Source organism: Erinaceus europaeus, chromosome 19 (assembly GCF_950295315.1).
Source record: "Erinaceus europaeus chromosome 19, mEriEur2.1, whole genome shotgun sequence".
Classification (NCBI taxonomy): Eukaryota; Metazoa; Chordata; class Mammalia; order Eulipotyphla; family Erinaceidae; genus Erinaceus; species Erinaceus europaeus.
This window is the reverse complement of record NC_080180.1, coordinates 59,072,839-59,090,502: the sequence shown is the minus strand read 5'-3', so window position 1 is coordinate 59,090,502 and position 17,664 is coordinate 59,072,839. Positions and strand designations below refer to the sequence as shown.

At 42.7% G+C, this 17,664-nt stretch overlaps 1 protein-coding gene across 7 annotated transcripts in view; it reads right to left on the bottom strand.

Moving 5' to 3' along the window:
- The window catches only part of INPP4B (inositol polyphosphate-4-phosphatase type II B), a 672,916-nt gene that overhangs the window by 402,182 nt on the left and 253,070 nt on the right, over positions 1–17,664 (bottom strand). For all 7 annotated transcript variants that reach the window (XM_060179039.1, XM_060179034.1, XM_060179038.1 and 4 more), the window contains exons 11-12: positions 5,685–5,815; positions 4,940–5,044 (exon numbers count right to left, since the gene is read on the bottom strand). In XM_060179039.1, coding sequence (XP_060035022.1) covers positions 4,940–5,044; positions 5,685–5,815 — 236 coding nt within the window. The remainder of the gene's footprint in view (positions 1–4,939; positions 5,045–5,684; positions 5,816–17,664) is intronic.

Below are 17,664 nucleotides of genomic sequence, written 5' to 3'. Positions count from 1 at the left end.
TTCCCCTCCTCTCTCCATTTCTCTCTGTCCTATCCAACAACGACAACAACAATAATAATTACAACAATAAAACAACCAGGGCAACAAAAGGGAATAAATAAATAAAATAAAATATTAAAAAAAAAGAAAGTGAAAAAAAAAAGAAAATTGCTTACTGTTTCTCATGACAAAAGTTTAGATTATTCTAAAGATGAACGGGATTTTATTTTAACTGGCCTAAGTGTAGAAATTCTTTCGGTGACAAGGGCTACAAAGTAAGGTGCTAGCATGGGCTTTTATGTGCAACTGTGTATATTTACATACCTAGGCTAATATATTTATCATGATAGATATGATGAGGTAAAGGAACTTCTGACTTCTTAGGAAGCTGTTAGATGACAGAATTTATCATAGAATAGTGAGACTTTTTAAGAGGCAAAGAAGTGGGCTGGGCAGTGGCATACCTAGTCGAGCACGCAGAGGACGCCGGTTCAAGCCCCGGGTCTCCTGGCCCACACCTGCAGGAGTGAAGCTCACTAGCAGTGGAGCAGTGCTGCACTTGCCTCCCTGTTCTGTTTCCATACCTTCTGTCTCTATAACTTACCCTCTTGTAAAATCATAAAGAAAAGGGAATAAAAATGGCTTCCTGGAAACTTGGGAGTCAAATGGACAGTCAGTCAGTCAAGACAAAGGAGAGGGAGGGTACCATCAATAGTGACATGGAAGTTTTGCTCAAAAGCAGGAGCACAGAGTCACTATAAATAGTCATAAATCAACACAGCAGTATTTGAGAGAAGAGAAGAGATGAGGAGAAGATTTAAAGTATATTCTATTGAGAACTGAAAAGGAAGGAATTAAGTAGAATCGCCCTGAAGATGACAGTGTACTGTTCACTCTGGATTCTATTCAGGGAGCTGAATTGTCCCTGAAAAAAAAATGGTTCTTAGAACTGAGAATATCAGGACCCTCTAGGGCAGGGCATGGAGACAGCATAGTGATTATTGCGAAAATCTTTCATTCCTGAAGCTCCAAAGTCCCAGGCTCAGTCCCTGATAACACGGTAAATCAGAGATGAGCAGTGCTCTGGTCCCTCTCCGTGTCCCTGTCCCTCTCTTTCTTATCCTATATGTATCTCGATCCCTCTCTCTGTATCTTCAAATGAATATATTTTAAAATCAAATGAATATATTTTTAAATTTACACCAGAGTTATTTCTGGGGCTCAGTGCCAGCACTATGAATTCACTGCCCCCAGTGGCCGTTTTTTTCCTTTTTTGTTTTCTTTCAAATTTGGATTAGATAGAACAGAAAGAAGTTAAGAGAAGATGGGTAGATAGAGAGAGGGAGAGAAAGACACCTGCAGATCTGCTTCACTACTCATGAAGTGTCCACCCTGCAAGTGGGGAGTGGGAGCTTGAACGTAGATCCTTAAGCTTGGTAATATGTACTCTTACCTGGTGTGCCACTGGCCAGCCCTCTGAATAATATATATATATATATATATATATATATATATATATATATATATATATATATATACTTTTTTTCCTGCACTATAAATCCACTGCTCCTGGAGGCTACTTTCTCCCTTTTGTTGTCCATCATTCTTGTTGTTATTGAATAGGACAGAGAGAACTGGGGAGAGATGGGGAAGACAGAGAGGGCGAGAGAAAGACACCTGCTGACCTGATTCACCACCTGTGAAGCGAACCCCCTGCAGGTGGGGAGCCGGGGGCTCGAACTGGGACCCCTCAGTCAGTCTGTGTGCTTTGCACCATGTGTGCTTAACCTGATGCTCTACTGCCCGGTTCCATAAAATATATTTTTAAAAAATTATGGGCCCTTTGGAATATAACTAAAATAGACTTTCTAGCTTTTTCCAAAATGAAGACCCCCAATCTCATCTGTTATAGTTTTACCTTTAGGTTTCTGATTATTAAACAATTTGTTTTGCTTTATATCTTAATGCTTTTCAGCCACCAGGTTGCAGATACTACCATGATACCATCCTGCCTTTCCTGGGAAGATGACCCCATCAATGTGTCCTGGGACCTCACCTCTCCAGAGCCCCACCCCACTAGGGAAAGAGAGAGACAGGCTGGGAGTATGGATCAACTTGCCAGTGTCCATGTCCAGCAGAGAAGCAATTATAGAAGCCAGGCCTTCCACTTTCTGCACCCCATAATGACCCTGGGTTTATACTCCCTGAGGGTTAAAGAACATAAAGGCTTTCAAGGGGGGATGGGACATGGAGATCTGGTGTTGGGACTTGTGTGGAATTGTACCCTTCTTATCCTAAGGTCTTGTCAATCATTATTAGATTAATAAAAATATTTTTCTCCCTCCTTCTAGCTGAGGAGCCCTCTTCTTGTGGGAAGAAATCACCATCAGTACTGCCAGTGGTTTTGCTCTCTCACATAAGTAGAAAATGAGGAAATCTCTTATCTTCTCTCCAATTTGAACAGTAATTCATAATTTGTAGATGTCGGCCAGTAATGATGTGTCATCATCCTCATCATCATCATCATCATCGACATCCTCTCTATCATCATTGAGCAAGATTCCACCATTCCTGGCTGATTTTTCAGGGAGAGAGAGACAGTCATAGAAGAAGAGAAGGGGGGAGTCGGGTGGTGGCACAGCGGGTTAAGCGCAGGTGGCACAAAGCGCAAGGACCAGCATAAGGATCCCGGTTCGAGCCCCCGGCTCCCCACCTGCAGGGGAGTCGCTTCACAGGCGGTGAAGCAGGTCTGCAGGTGTCTGTCTTTCTCTCCCCCTCTCTGTCTTCCCCTCCTTTCTCCATTTCTCTCTGTCCTATCCAACAATGACGAAATCAATAACAACAATAATAACTAGAACAAGGGCACCAAAAAGGAAGAAAGAAAGAAAGAAAGAAAGAAAGAAAGAAAGAAAGAAAGAAAGAAAGGAAGAAAGAAAGAAGAAGAGAAGGGGGCTGGGCAGTGGCGCACCTGGTTGAGCACACGTGTTACAGTGCGCAAGGACCCACGCTTGAGCCCCATGTCCCCACCTGCAGTGGGAAAGCTTTACGAGTGGTGAGGCAAGGCTGCAGGTGTCTCTCTATCTCTCTCCCTCTCTTTCACCCCAATCCCTCTTGATTTCTGGCTGTCTCTATCCAACAAATAAAGATAATAATAAGTAAAAAAAAATTAAAAACCTTTAAAAAAAAAAAGAAGAAGAGAAGGAATTAGTCCAGATCAGGAAACTTCCCTTGGTGCAGGGGAAGCCAGGTTCACAGACTGGTCATGCTTTTGGAAAAAAGCAGGGTCCCTCCTGTGCGGACGACCTAGCAAGCATCACTGAGGTCTTTAAGGAATGCGATATTCATTTCTTATATCGTCAGCATTATACCACTACTTTGCTTGTTCCAGACCAACAGAAGTGGTCAAAAACAAAACCCTTTTATAATACTAGGTTTGTTAACAGGTCCAATTACTACTTCTTCTTCTCCTCCTCCTTCTCCTCCTCCTCTTCCTCCTCCTCTTCCTCCTCCTTCTCCTCCTCCTTCTCCTCCTCCTCCTTCTCCTCCTCCTTCTCCTCCTCCTCCTTCTCCTCCTCCTCTTCCTCCTCCTCCTTCTCCTCCTCCTCTTCCTCCTCCTCCTTCTCCTCCTCCTCTTCCTCCTCCTTCTCCTCTTCCTCCTCTTCCTCCTCCTCCTTCTCCTCCTCCTCTTCCTCCTCCTTCTCCTCTTCCTCCTCTTCTTCCTCCTTCTCCTCCTCCTCCTTCTCCTCCTCCTCTTCCTCCTCCTCCTCCTCTTCCTCCTCCTTCTCCTCCTCCTCCTCCTCCTCCTCCTCCTTCTCCTCCTCCTCCTATTCCTCCTCCTCCTATTCCTCCTCCTCCTCTTCCTCCTCTTTCTCCTCCTTCTCCTCCTCCTCTTTCTCCTCCTCCTTCTCCTCCTCCTCCTATTCCTCCTCCTTCTCCTCCTCTTCCTCCTCCTCCTTCTCCTCCTCCTCTTCCTCCTCCTTCTCCTCTTCCTCCTCTTCCTCCTCCTCCTTCTCCTCCTCCTCTTCCTCCTCCTTCTCCTCTTCCTCCTCTTCTTCCTCCTTCTCCTCCTCCTCCTTCTCCTCCTCCTCTTCCTCCTCCTCCTCCTCTTCCTCCTCCTTCTCCTCCTCCTTCTCCTCCTCCTCTTCCTCCTCCTTCTCCTCTTCCTCCTCTTCTTCCTCCTTCTCCTCCTCCTCCTTCTCCTCCTCCTCTTCCTCCTCCTCCTCCTCTTCCTCCTCCTTCTCCTCCTCCTTCTCCTCCTCCTCCTCCTCCTTCTCCTCCTCCTCCTATTCCTCCTCCTCCTATTCCTCCTCCTCCTCTTCCTCCTCTTTCTCCTCCTTCTCCTCCTCCTCTTTCTCCTCCTCCTTCTCCTCCTCCTCCTATTCCTCCTCCTTCTCCTCCTCTTCCTCCTCCTCCTCTTCCTCCTCCTCCTTCTCCTCCTCCTTCTCCTCCTCCTCTTCCTCCTCCTTTTCCTCCTCCTCTTCCTCCTCCTCCTCTTCCTCCTCCTTCTCCTCCTCTTCTTCCTCCTTCTCCTCCTCTTCTTCCTCCTTCTCCTCCTCCTCTTCCTCCTCCTTCTCCTCCTCCTCCTCCTCTTCCTTCTCCTCCTCCTCTTCCTCCTCCTCCTCCTCTTCCTCCTCCTTCTCCTCCTCCTCTTCCTCCTTCTTCTCTTCCTCCTTCTCCTCTTCCTCTTCCTCCTCCTTCTCCTCCTCTTCCTCCTCCTTCTCTTCCTCCTCTTCCTCCTCCTCCTCTTCCTCCTCCTTCTCCTCCTCCTCTTCCTCCTCCTTCTCCTCCTCCTCTTCCTCCTCCTTCTCCTCCTCCTCTTCCTCCTCCTCTTCCTCCTCCTCCTTCCTCCTCCTTCTTCTTTTCTATAGTTGTCAAATGCCTTAAGTCTGACAAGAGTCAAGCTTTTTAAAAAGAAACGACACCCTGACCTACTTGCCCAGATGTTACAAGAATGTTCTACCTTTCAAGTGGGGGCTGTGTACATGCATTCTTTGAAGATGTAGGTTTACAGGAACAAATTCCAACATTTTCTCTCCTTTGCTGCTACTTGATTTGAATGAAGACCCTAGGTGAGAAAGAGAGTGAATGAAGAATAAATATGTGTGAGAGAGCATATGCTGAAAAGAATATTTTAAATAGAAAAATGTTATAAGAATTAAAGGGGGGGACACATCTTGCATGAGTTACATTCTTTCTTAGGAATTTCATGAATTTTTCTTCTATTATTGTTAAAAATAACACTGTGAGATGGACTAGTATGATTTTTCTTCCTATTTTTGATCCAAAGGTAGTAGAATTAGAAGCAAAAGGTACTTTAAAAAGCTTCAGTTTGGGAGTCGGGCGGTAGCACAGTGGGTTAAGCGCAGGTGGCGCCAAGCTCATGGACTGGCGTAAGGATCCTGGTTCGAGCCCCCGGCTCCCCACCTGCAGGGGAGTCGCTTCACAGGCGGTGAAGCAGGTCTGCAGGTGTCTATCTTTCTCTCCCCTCTCTGTCTTCCCCTCATATCTCCATTTCTCTCTGTTCTATCCAACAACGGCGACAATAAATACTACAACAATAAAAAAACAAACAAGGGCAACAAAAGGGAATAAATAAATATTTAAAATAAAAAGCTTCAGTTTTTCCATACTATTAACAACGCTGATTATAAACATTCTGCAACTCGTATGAAATGCAGTGGATCTGTGAAACCGTCACTTCCCACCTGTTTCCTTGCTAAGCTCTGTCAGAATATCTTGGTACATGTTCACCATTTGATCACAGTGACTGAGGACATTTTTCCGTAGATTGTCCCAGTGTGGAGAAAGTTCCCCAAGTTCTTTCAGCTCCTGGTTTCTATTAAGAATGAGAAAAGGGAGAACAAAAATCATATATATGGATTTTTTAACACAGAGCACTTCATCAGGGTTGCCCCTAGAGTAAGACACTATTGTGTATCCTCCTTTCAGGCAAGTTCTAGGGATATACTGGGAAAAAATAACACAAAGGAAGATGTGAATAGCACAGGCTGCACAAACATGAACATTTTTGCATGTCAGAGGAAAAAAGACAAGTTCAAATTACTGGTAAATGTCATCAAGATGACAAAGACTTGCTATTATTTCTTGTAAATCACTTTATTGGAGGAATAAGGACTTAGAAGGCAGTTAATGTCACATGTGGGCACTACCTTGTCTCCCCAAGATTGGCATCTGTGCTTCTAACCCACCACCAACTGACATCCCCCCACAGTGCAGTGGGCCCCCACCCCCTCCAGTCCTGCTAACACCCCCTTTGAGTGACCTTGAATCTGCTCTGCTCTAATAGACCACAGATAGCTTACATTTCGTTCCGCATTTCCCAAACTTATTTTAAATTTCACTTTTCTACTCTTAATATATACAGAGGTAATTAAACCTCAGTTAAAAACAAATGCTAGACTTTAAGAAAATTAAACATGTGGCAGAGAGAGGATGAGAGAGAAAGGCTGATCTCAGTCCCACTTAGCTCTGGCATTTGTGGAATTGTACCAGGGACTAGCCCTGAGACCTGCTGGGACAAGTCCTGTGCTCTGACACTGTGTAACCCCCACCCACACCCAACACCAGAATCTTGGCGAGCATCGAAATGCCACGTACACAGATGCTGAAGTGGCATGTAGCCTCCTTGAAGCTTATGTCATGCTTTAAACTAGTGTCACTTCAATGACTTTGTAAAATAAAGCACTCAGGGGAAGGGTGTTTGCAGGCTAGGTAGAGCACACTTTACAATGAGCAAGGACCCACGTTTGAGCCCCTGAATCCCACCTGCTGGGAAAGCTGAGAGCAGTGAAGCAGTGCTGCTGGTGTCTCGTATGCTCTTCCTGTCTATCTCCCCCTTCCCTCCTGATTCCTCGCTGTTTCTGTCTAATCAACAACTAAAGATAATAAAGATATGAAAGGATAAAAAACATAAATTGCTGAAATCTTACTTTTAAAAAGATTAAGCTCTGTTTTGATAATCCAAAATGAAGTAACTTGAGAAGGGCTATTTGACTAAGTCCAAGGGGAAGACAAGATGATTAGGAAGGGCCAGTTTCCAGACAATATAGCTGCAGCCTGTAAGACCACCTGTAAGAGGTATAGTCAGGTCTGTTTCCTATAGCTGGTTCAGTTTCTCCCAAGAGCACAATCAACATAAATACTACATGCATTTAATCTGCCCCTTTACCAGAAGGGAGAAAGAATCATGCCATTTAGGTTTTAATTATTAGCTTTTATTTAATTTTACACCTTTTAGCTGTGTTAATTTAAAGCATCAGAATGCTTTTTTAAATGAGAGTGATAAATGGTCTAATATCCTGCTTGGCTAGGTATCTTATTCATTTCTATAACCTTTTACCAACAACATTTTCACGAGGCTAATTTAACCAGCAATAATGAACTGTCTTTGCTATTTTGGCTGTGAAAGATGCTAAATACCAAACTAATAAATTCAGAAGATGTAGAATCTTAAACATTCTGTTACGAGCAAGAATAATGGATGGCATGTAAAAATGTGACTTGCTTTCAAATATTTGCAGCTGCCTTTGTTTCCTTTCAATGGGGATGCTCGAGGGAAACTCTCTAGTTCTCATCTGAGGCCTCTGCAGTCAGCACTGATCTCACTCCCAACTCATCCACAGATGAGTTTTCATCAAACACTGTTCTGGAGAAAAGAAGTCATTAATCAGTAGACTATTATAATACACGAAGTCCCCGACCAAAGGAGTGGACGGGTTAGAAGTAGAAGCAAGCTGAAAAGATAGTTAATATATAAAGCCATAACAAATTGTTGACTAATCATGAACTTAAAGGCTGGAATAGTGCAGATGAAGAGTTGTGTGTGTGTGGGGGGTGTCTCCATTTCCAGATGCTATCATGATGCCAATCAGACTTCCCTGGACAGATGACCCCACCAATGTGTCCTGGAGCTCCGCTTCCCCAGAGCTCCACCCCACTAGGGAAAGAGAGAGAGACAGGCTGGGAGTATGGATTAACCTGTCAATACCCATGTTTAGCGGGGAAGCAATTACAGAATCCAGACCTTCCACATTCTGCACCCCACAATGACCTTGGGTCCATACTCCCAGAGGGATGAAGAATAGGAAAGCCATCAGGGGAGGGGATGGGATACTGAGTTTTGGTGGTGGGAATTGTGTGGAGTTGTACCCCTCTTATTCTATGGTTTTGTCAGTGTTTCCTTTCTATAAATAAAATAAAATAAACAATAAAAAAGAAGTATAAGTAGGAAGGATTCAAATTCAAGACAGAACAGCAGCTACCAAAAAAAGGGGGGTGGTGGAGCCACAAATCATTCTATATGCTTGAGACCCCCAAATCTAGAAGAAGCTGACTAACTTAGACAGGTGAAGTACATCAGCTTCATATAGGACGCTTCTGACTTCAGTTCCGGAAGATAGTTATAATGGGATTATTAGTTGAGTATTGTTGAAGAATACTAAAAGATAGTGCCACAAATGGTCAATTTATGTTGTCTTTGATAATAGACAGAATAACTAAAGGAAAGTTATTCTGGGAAGAGGGGAGGTATGAAATAACGGTCCTGGCTATGTGATGGGACTCAAGTGGTGTTCACTTCCTTGTCTCAGAAGAGCCCAAGAGAGTGTGATCGGAAAAGCCAAGCATTTGATGGGGAGTGATGTGAAATAAGCTGGATGGGAGAGTCCATACAGTTCATTGTATTGGCTCAATATGTCAACATTTATATACAGAAAAAAGCAAATGAAGCCTTTGCTCACCGTTACTGTGTTCTAGAGATGTCATTGAAAAACTACACATTCTGGAAGGGACAGGCAGCCCAACAATTTCTTTCCACTGAGAAATGTTCAAAATGCAGGAGAACAAAAGAATATATGTGTCATAAAGCAGAGCTATGCAGTTAAAAGGTACAAAGCAAAGTGAGACAGGTGAGAGGGACTAATTGTAGAACATGAGATAAACCAGTTACATTAGAACATTAAAATAGATCTAGAGAGAAGTTCACTGGGTGGGGGGCCGGGCGGTGGTGCACCCAGGTAAGTGCACATACTATGCGGAAGGATACAAGCAAGGATCCGGGTTCGAGCCCCCGATCCCCATATGCAGGCAGGAGGCTTCACAAGTGGTAAAGCAAATCTGCAGGTGTCTATCTTTCTCTCTCCCTTTCTACATCTCTCTCCCCTCTCAAGTTCTCTCTTATATCGAATGAAAATAAAAATATAAAAATAAATGGCTACCAGAAGCTGTGGATTTGTAGTGCTGGCACTGAGCCCCAGTGACTGGAGGCAAAAAAAAAAAAAAAAAGTTCACTGGGTGTAACAGAGCAGTAAGTCTTCTTACTGGAATATTCAGAGTTACTTATATTGTAATTTAAATGTCCACTCAGTGCACAAAACCCCGACAAAGTTTAAAAATTTATTTTGGGGCCTGGGTGGTGGTGGTGCACCAGGTTAAACATACACAATACAATGTGCAAGGACCCAGGTTCAAGCTCTGATCCCCACCTGCAGGGGGAAAGCTTCATGAGTGGTGAAGCAGGGCTGCAGGTGTCCCTCTCCCTTTCTCTCCCTCCCTCTCAATTTCTCTCTGTCTCTATCAAACAAACAAACAAAAAAAGATTTTGTCTTGTATTTTAACCCAATTTTTTTTATTTAAGAAAGGAGATATTAACAAAACCATAGAATAAGAGGGGTACAATTCCCATAACCCGATCTCCATATCCCATCCCCTCCCCCTGATAGCCTTCCCATTCTCTATCTCTCTGGGAGTATGGATCCAGGGTCATTGTGGGTTGCAGAGGGTGGAAGGTCTGGCTTGTTCAACAATTTGTTTGGCTTTGTATGTTAACTCTCTTTTCAGCCACCAGGTTCTGGATGCCAGCAAGATGCTGACCAGACTTCCCTGGACAGACAACCCCATCAATGTGTCCTGGAGCTCTGCTTCCTCAGAGCTCCACCCTACTAGGGAAAGAGAGAGGCAGGCTGGGAGTATGGATCCACCAGTCAACACCCATGTTCAGCGGGGAAGCCATTACAGTAACCCAAATTTTCTAAACAGAAGACCTGAGATTAGCAACTACACATCAGCAAGGCAGAGACAAAGAGGGAAGCTGTTCTAGAACAGGGGTGAGAATGTTCAGGCAAAGGCCCAAATCAAGTCCACAGAAGCATGGTGGTCTGGCCCTGCCAAGGTCATCACAGGCGAGACTCAAGATTCAGTCAATCTAAGAAAGTTTTTTCATAGCAATGTTAAGTACTAGCTTTTTAAAATATTTATTTATTTATTTATTCCCTTTTGTTGCCCTTGTTGTGCTATCATTGTTGTATTGTTGTTATTTCTGTTATTATTGTTGGACAGGACAGAGAGAAGTAGAGAGAGGAGGGGAAGACAGAGAAGAGGAGAGAAAGACAGACACCTGCAGACTTACTTCACCGCCTGTGAAGCAACTCCCCTGCAGGTGGGGCTCCCGCTGGTCCTGTGCTTTGCGCCACCTGCACTTAACCCACAGCACTACCGCCCGACCCCCAAGTACTAGCTTTTAAGCTAATCATATTGTATGGCTTGGGAATGATATTGTAAATAGCCAAATATCCCTTGGCAGGAAATAAAGGTTTCTCGCCCCTGGTCTAGAATCACATCTGCAGCTTACATATGTTTTTATGACAGAGGATCAGCAGTAATATGAACTTTTAAAAAATTATTATTCTGAACCTTGTAGTTCAAATGGCTTGGTCTCTAGACCTGCACCAGAGTGACGTTCAGTACTAGGAGACCTACACTCAGCTCCCCCTGTAGTTCATTCTCCACAGGTCACCTCATCCATTTAAATAATTTGAGGGGCCTGGCAGTAGCATATCCAGTTAAGCATATATATCACCATGTGCAAAAACACAGATTCAAGCCCGGGCTCCCACTTGCAGGGGGAATGCTTCATGAGCAGTAAAGCAGGCCTGCAGCTGTCTTATCTTTCTCTCGCCCTTTCTATTACCCTTCCTTCTTAATCTCTCTGTCCTGTCAAAAAAAAGAGAGAGAGAGAGAGAGAAACAAGAAAAAGAAAAAAAGAAAAGAAAAATGGTCAACATGAGCAGTGGATTCATTGTACTGAATCCAAGCCCCAGCAATAATCCTGGTGGCAAGGAAAAAACAAAACAAAACAAAACCTCTGACAGGGACATTGTCATTAAATAGCCCTGCATCTTCAACAGGTCTCAGTTATGAGTGCCAAAGGGAATGAGCTCTGAAAATGTGGGTTTTTTTCCCTACAGAAAACTAAGAAATGATCCTGTTCCATCTATGAACACGTGTCATTTCATTGTCAGCAGCAACACCTTCTAGTCACAAGAGCTGTCTCCTTCAATTGTTACCTACCAACAATAACCACAATTTCTTTCAGGAAAAATCCACTACAGTCCTGCTAAACACATACGTTCTTATGAACCCATTGCCTCTATCTCAATAGAACTATAAGTTCAAAACATGTCATCGTGCTCATCTCCAAGTCCTTTCAGTTTTCCAAGAGGACAAAAGTAGACACTCGAATTTGAGAAGGACTGACTATTCAGATATTAACAGGCTTTAGCCTTTTACACTTTAAACACTTTTTGGCACTTACATCCATTCCCATTCTTTGGTACCTATAAAAATAAAAGGCCCAATCAGAGAAAAGAAATCTCCAAGGAGACAGACAATTGCTTCAGTTTTCCTGAGAAATATCTAATGCTCTCTGGATCTTGGCATTCAGCTGGGAGGCCTGACATTCTTCATACCTGATTAAAAATTCATACAGATCTCTGGAAATAACCTCACAGTGCACTTTTTGTCCATAAGGCTTGTTTTGTCTTAACTTGCTTAAATATTTCAAACGTATGTGCTCTTCCTCTTCAGTCGAATCACATGTTTCTGGTGATCAGTAGGACTCTCAGAACTTTGCCCAATGTGGTGCTCAGAGTACAATGCGGTACACACTCCTCAGTATATACTACGCTCAGAGTACAATGCGGTACACACTCCTCGGTATATACCACGCTCACAGTAAAATATGGTACACACTCCTCGGTATATACCGCGCTCACACTACAATGCGGTATACACTCCTCGGTATATACTGCACTCAGAGTACAATGCGGTACACACTCCTCGGTGTATACCGCGCTCACAGTACAATGCGGTACACACTCCTCGGTATATACCACGCTCACAGTACAATGCGGTACACACTCCTCGGTATATACCGCGCTCACAGTACAATATGGTACACACTCCTCAGTATATACCATGTTCAGAGTACTAAGTACTAAACAACAGGAAAAGTGAACAGGAAATGAGTTTTCAAAATCTATGTCTGAAGAATGAAGAAAACAACTGAACAAGGAACGAAGAACTGAAGGAAAAATAGCCATAGCCGCCACCAGGTTTTACACGGGATGTGTAAAGCTCAGCAAGAACAGCAAAGAGGTGCAAGTTGATAAAACGGTTTTCCCAGCACCCTTGGTCAGTTGTGATTATAGGAATGGCAGTGAGTATTGGACAAATGGAAATAAACTGGATGAACTTCAGGGCCTCTTATCACACCAGCCACCCACCAATTCCAGCTAAGTTTTTTAGAAAAAAAAATAGAATTATATGTAGAACCTTGTTCAGAAAAGAAACTTTTTTTTTTTTCAGTTAAAATTGGAGGTAAAGTTAGAGCCTGGACTAACCCTTCGGAAGAAACGCTATGTCCTATCCCTTCAAGACTGCATCTTCATGGGGGCAGATAGCACGACAGTTATGCAAAGAGACTGCCATATCTGAGGCTCTAAAGTCCCAGATTCAATCCCCCACACCACCGTTAGCCAGAGCTGAGCAGTTCTCTGGTAAAAATAAAATAAAATAAAAATAAATAAATAAGTAAGTAAGAAGAAGAATGCATCTTTATATGTGGCTTCATTCTTTCATTCTGTGATGGTCAAGTTCATCTGTCATGTCAGCCGGACGCCAAAGTGTGCAGACCTTTCCTCAAACATTATTTTAGGTGGTCCTATAAGAATGCCTTTGGATGCTATCAATGCTTCAACTGGCTGGCTGAGGAAAGTAGCTGGGCGCTCCTTACTTTGAGTGAGGTTCATCCACTCAGTGGAAAGTCTGAATCTAGTGGTAAGAAAGATATTCCCCTGAGTATAAGAGAATTCTTGATAGAGCAATGTGAACTGAACCAGAACCCACACAGAGGTTACATGACAAAGATTCCTCTCTGATTTGTACAGAGGAAGTCAGAGTGTGGTTGGTGCAAAGTCTAGATCATAGGTTAGACTCATTCATGGTTTGTCTAGGTACCTACTTACTAGGTCTCCAAATATAAGTACTAATTTATTAAATGTTTGAGCCCAGAATAATAACAATTTTAAATCTTAATATGCAAATGTAAGAATTCCAGAAAGTATGAAGCACAAGTATCATAACAAAGAACTAAAAATAAAACTAATTTAATTACAAGACTAGAAGAAGATCAGAATGTCTTCTTATACTTTTATAAATAAAAGTATAAACTTTTATAAATAAAAGTTTATATACCAAAGGATATGGCTTAGTAAAAAAAGACATTAAGATGTTATTTGAAATAGTTATTATCAAAGTAAACAGAAATGTTTTTCCCACAATGAGCTCACCAATCTATTTTATGGAATAAAAATAGCTGTACAATTTAAATAAGAATCTTTCAGTAGTCATCACAATCTAAAATTACACGTGGGTGTGCATGGGTGGAAAGTTTAATAGCCAAGCAGCTTTCATCCATTTCACAAAATTAGATCTTAAATCAAACTCAAAGGAAGTGATAAAAATTTACCCACCAGGAATAAAAAAAAATCCTAAATAGTCAATGAAGAATAGACCATAGAAATGACTGGTAGGTGGCTTCAATTCCATAAAGTGGATGGGTGACACTATAAAGATGAACACTGTCCAGTTAGATATTAAGTTTCACAGTATCTTCAACCCACAGTTTAAACTGTGTGTGCTTAAACCTAGCTGGGCTGATAACTTCATCCTTAAATCACAGACTTTATGAAGCATGTTTGTAAAATACAACATGGATAATATTGCCAGCCATGATCTTGCAAGACATATGTGAGTTTGACTTGACACTAACATAAGTGGTTGTTATATATGTACACTCAAGAGAGTCTCAAGTTATGTGAAATACCAATAGTTGCAACAGGGTAACTACAGGATAAAAGGGAGTTGGTGTCTAATAACCAGTATATAATTTAATTTGAGGTGACAACATTAGAAGAAAAAAAGAGAGAATTAATAAGCGTGTCTCATTCCATCTTGAAGAGTTTACTGGCTGTTATTGGTAAAGATAATTTGATGTTTACCTAGCTCTGAAAAAGATCTTATTTATTTTTTGAAGTTTGCTTTAAAATTACTGAACACTAAACTCAGGAGGTAGTTCAATGACAAAGAACATGCCTGAGACTGTGGGTTGGATCCCCAGCTCTGCATAACAAGACAGGCAAAACAGAAAACACAGCATCATAGAGAGAGAGCTCTGTTCTGCTTTCTCTGCTACACACACACACGACTACCTAAAAAAATAAAGTGATTAAACATGGACAATATCTTTTTTTTTCATATCTTAAAATTCTCTTTGCATTTAAAGTTCTATACTATGAAGTTCCTCCCAAAATCTAAGTTTTAATCACATACAGGCAACAGGGAGATGCAAGTCCAGGGCTGGCTGGCAGGTGGCCCACCCAGTAGAGGGCACATGTTACAAAAGCCAGGACTAGGCTCTAGAGGCCCAGGAAACCACATGAGAGTGCCTACAGGGGCAAGCTTCCCGAGCTGTGGGGTTTCTCTTTCTCTCTCGGCTCCTGTCTTTCACCATCTTTGTAAAAGAAAAAAAAAGGTCACCGGGAACAGTAGTGGTATGGGTGGCAATCCCCAGCAATGACCCCGGAGGATACAGGTTTCTCCATCTCTCCATTGCAACCCTGCTGGAATCCAATATTGTATTCTCCCAGGCAGCTACAAGCACTGTTTCCATCTCTCTTCTAGGTATAACTCAGCTAATCTCTGCTGGCCATTTCACTTGCGCTTTGGAAAGAAGTAGCATGAGTACTAAGTTGTGGAACAACAAGGAACTTCACAAATTCTTTCTTCTCTGGAGCTCTGAAGAGAAGAAAGACTCTGCAGTCTTAAATTCTGGCTCAGCTCCACATGCACCAGATTTGTGAGAGAAGTGTGTCATGTTATCCACCAGGAACCTTTGGGGTCATGCAATGAACACTCAGTGGGGTGTAATAAACCGCTAGTGATAAACAGAAAACAGAAACTTCTTAAAGTTAATTAATTTATTTTAATTGTCACCATGATTATCACTCGAGTTAGGTGCCAGCACTAAGAATTCACTCTTTCCTGTGACCTCTGTTCCATCCCCCCCCCTTCATTCTATTTTATTTGATAGGTCTGAGAGAAAATGAGAGGAGAGGGGGAGAAAAAGAGAGACATCTGCAGCACTGCTTCAGTGCTTGTGAAGCCCCCCCCCCCCCGCACAGGTGTGGAGACAGGGTTTGATCCTGGGTCCCTGCACATGGTAATGTGAGCCTTCAGCTGAGTAGGCCACCACCCAACAATAGTAGCTTTGCTACACAGAGTGTCTAACTTGGCATGTTTCTCTGCATAAACAGTAAGAAAGGTTTCTACAAGTTAAAGGCTTGTGCAGATATATATCAGGCATTTTTTTTCTCATCAATTACTCATTTTTAACCACACAATAACCATACCCATGTACTGTTTAATCCTTTCTTTACAGTTGCAGATATTAAGGATCGGAGAAGTTGTATAAACCATAGATGTCACAAAGTTGGTAAGTGTCAAGACGTCTAGCTATGCCTGGCACAATAGCTCACTTGAACAGTGTTCTGCTTAGCCATGGACAAGAGACCCAAGTGTGGTTTCTTTCTCTCTTTCTCTTCCTTTTGATTGGTCAACAATTTGTTTGGCTGTGTATGTTAACTCTCTTTTCAGCCATCAGGTTCCAGATGCCAGCATGATGCCAACCAGACTTCCCTGGACAGACGACCTACCAATGTGTCCTGGAGCTCCACTTCCCCAGAGCCCCACCCCACTAGGGAAACAGAGAGACAGGCTGGGAGTATGGACCGACCAGTCAACGCCCATGTTCAGCGGGGAAGCAATGACAGAAGCCAGACCTTCCACCTTCTGCATCCCACAATGACCCTGGGTCCATGCTCCCAGAGGGATAAAGACTAGGAAAGCTTTCAGGGTGGTATGTATCAGTTCTGGTGGTAGGAACTGTGTGGGGTTGTACCCCTCTTATCCTACGGTTTCGTCAATGTTTCCTTTTTTATAAATAAAAATAAAAAGAAAGAAAAATGTAAAGAAAAAAAGAAGAAAAGAAACCTGTACACAGGCACACCCAAACCATATAGTCCCAGGAAGTGCCAGCGCCTTGGCTAGTCCTTTAATTCCTGCAGTAACCTCATAAGACTAATAAGTGTACTTACCAAAATTATTTTAAAAATCTACAAACTGAGATATAGATAATTTTCTACGAATTCTAATTTTGTATCAACTGGCAGATAACACAGGCTTTGAATGAACACACAGGGTGACTCCAAATTCTGTCCTTTTATCATAGCACACTCTCCCTTACACAAGTCATTTTAAGTTAAGAATCATGGCAAGAAGACAAAAACTGTGCATCCAAAGAAGTTTTGTCTTACCAGTTCCTGTGGGGATACGGTAATATCCAAACAGCTAAACCCTTTGCGTGTTTTGCACTGGCAGCTGGGCAACACCGAGCACTCGCCAGGATCTCTCATTAAGTGAGACCAAGAATTCATGAAGACGAACTTAATCGCACACGGCATCTGCCCTCTGCAGTAGGGGCTGGTGGGGCAAATGAACTTCTCATGACAAATGGAAAACCACAGGACACTCCAACCATGTGTCACAGTGTGCAAAGGAGCAAGAACAGATGAAGTCACACTGAGCAGGTAGGAATTCCTAGCACAGCACTTTGTAGGCACTTTTTTTTTTAGACATGTAGAACTGAAGACTTCTGCAAGAGAAAACAAGCAAGAAAGACCGAGGGGGGAAAACACAAAGCAGCAAAGAGGAAGGGGTGGAAAACTATGGGAACGGCAGTGTGGTTCACCAGCAGGAGGTTTATGTGGTATATATGAGCTCTAAACAGAATAAACAGCTGGCTCCCCACCACTGTCCCTTCCAATCAGTGTTTATCCAAGGCCAGGAAAGATTCTCAATCGATATTATATATACTTGAGATCTGTATTACGGATCTATGATTAAGTGTATCCATATAAACATAGGTCTCTATCCTAAAGCTATGTATTAAACATTATATATATATTAGATTTATTTACTTATTCCCTTTTTTTGCCCTTGTTGTTTTATTGTTGTAGTTATTATTAATGTCATTGTTGGATAGGACAGAGAGAAATCGAGAGAGGAGGGGAGAGAAAAATAGACACCTGCAGACCTGCTTCACTGCTTGTGTGAAATGATTCCCCTGCAGGTGGGGAGCCAGGGCTCGAACCGGGATCCTTAGGCCGGCCCTTGCACTTTGAGCCATGTGCACTTAACCCACTGCGCTACAGCCTGACTCCCTAAACGGTATATTTTTACATGTGGAAAAGGTAGAAGTAAGATGCTTTG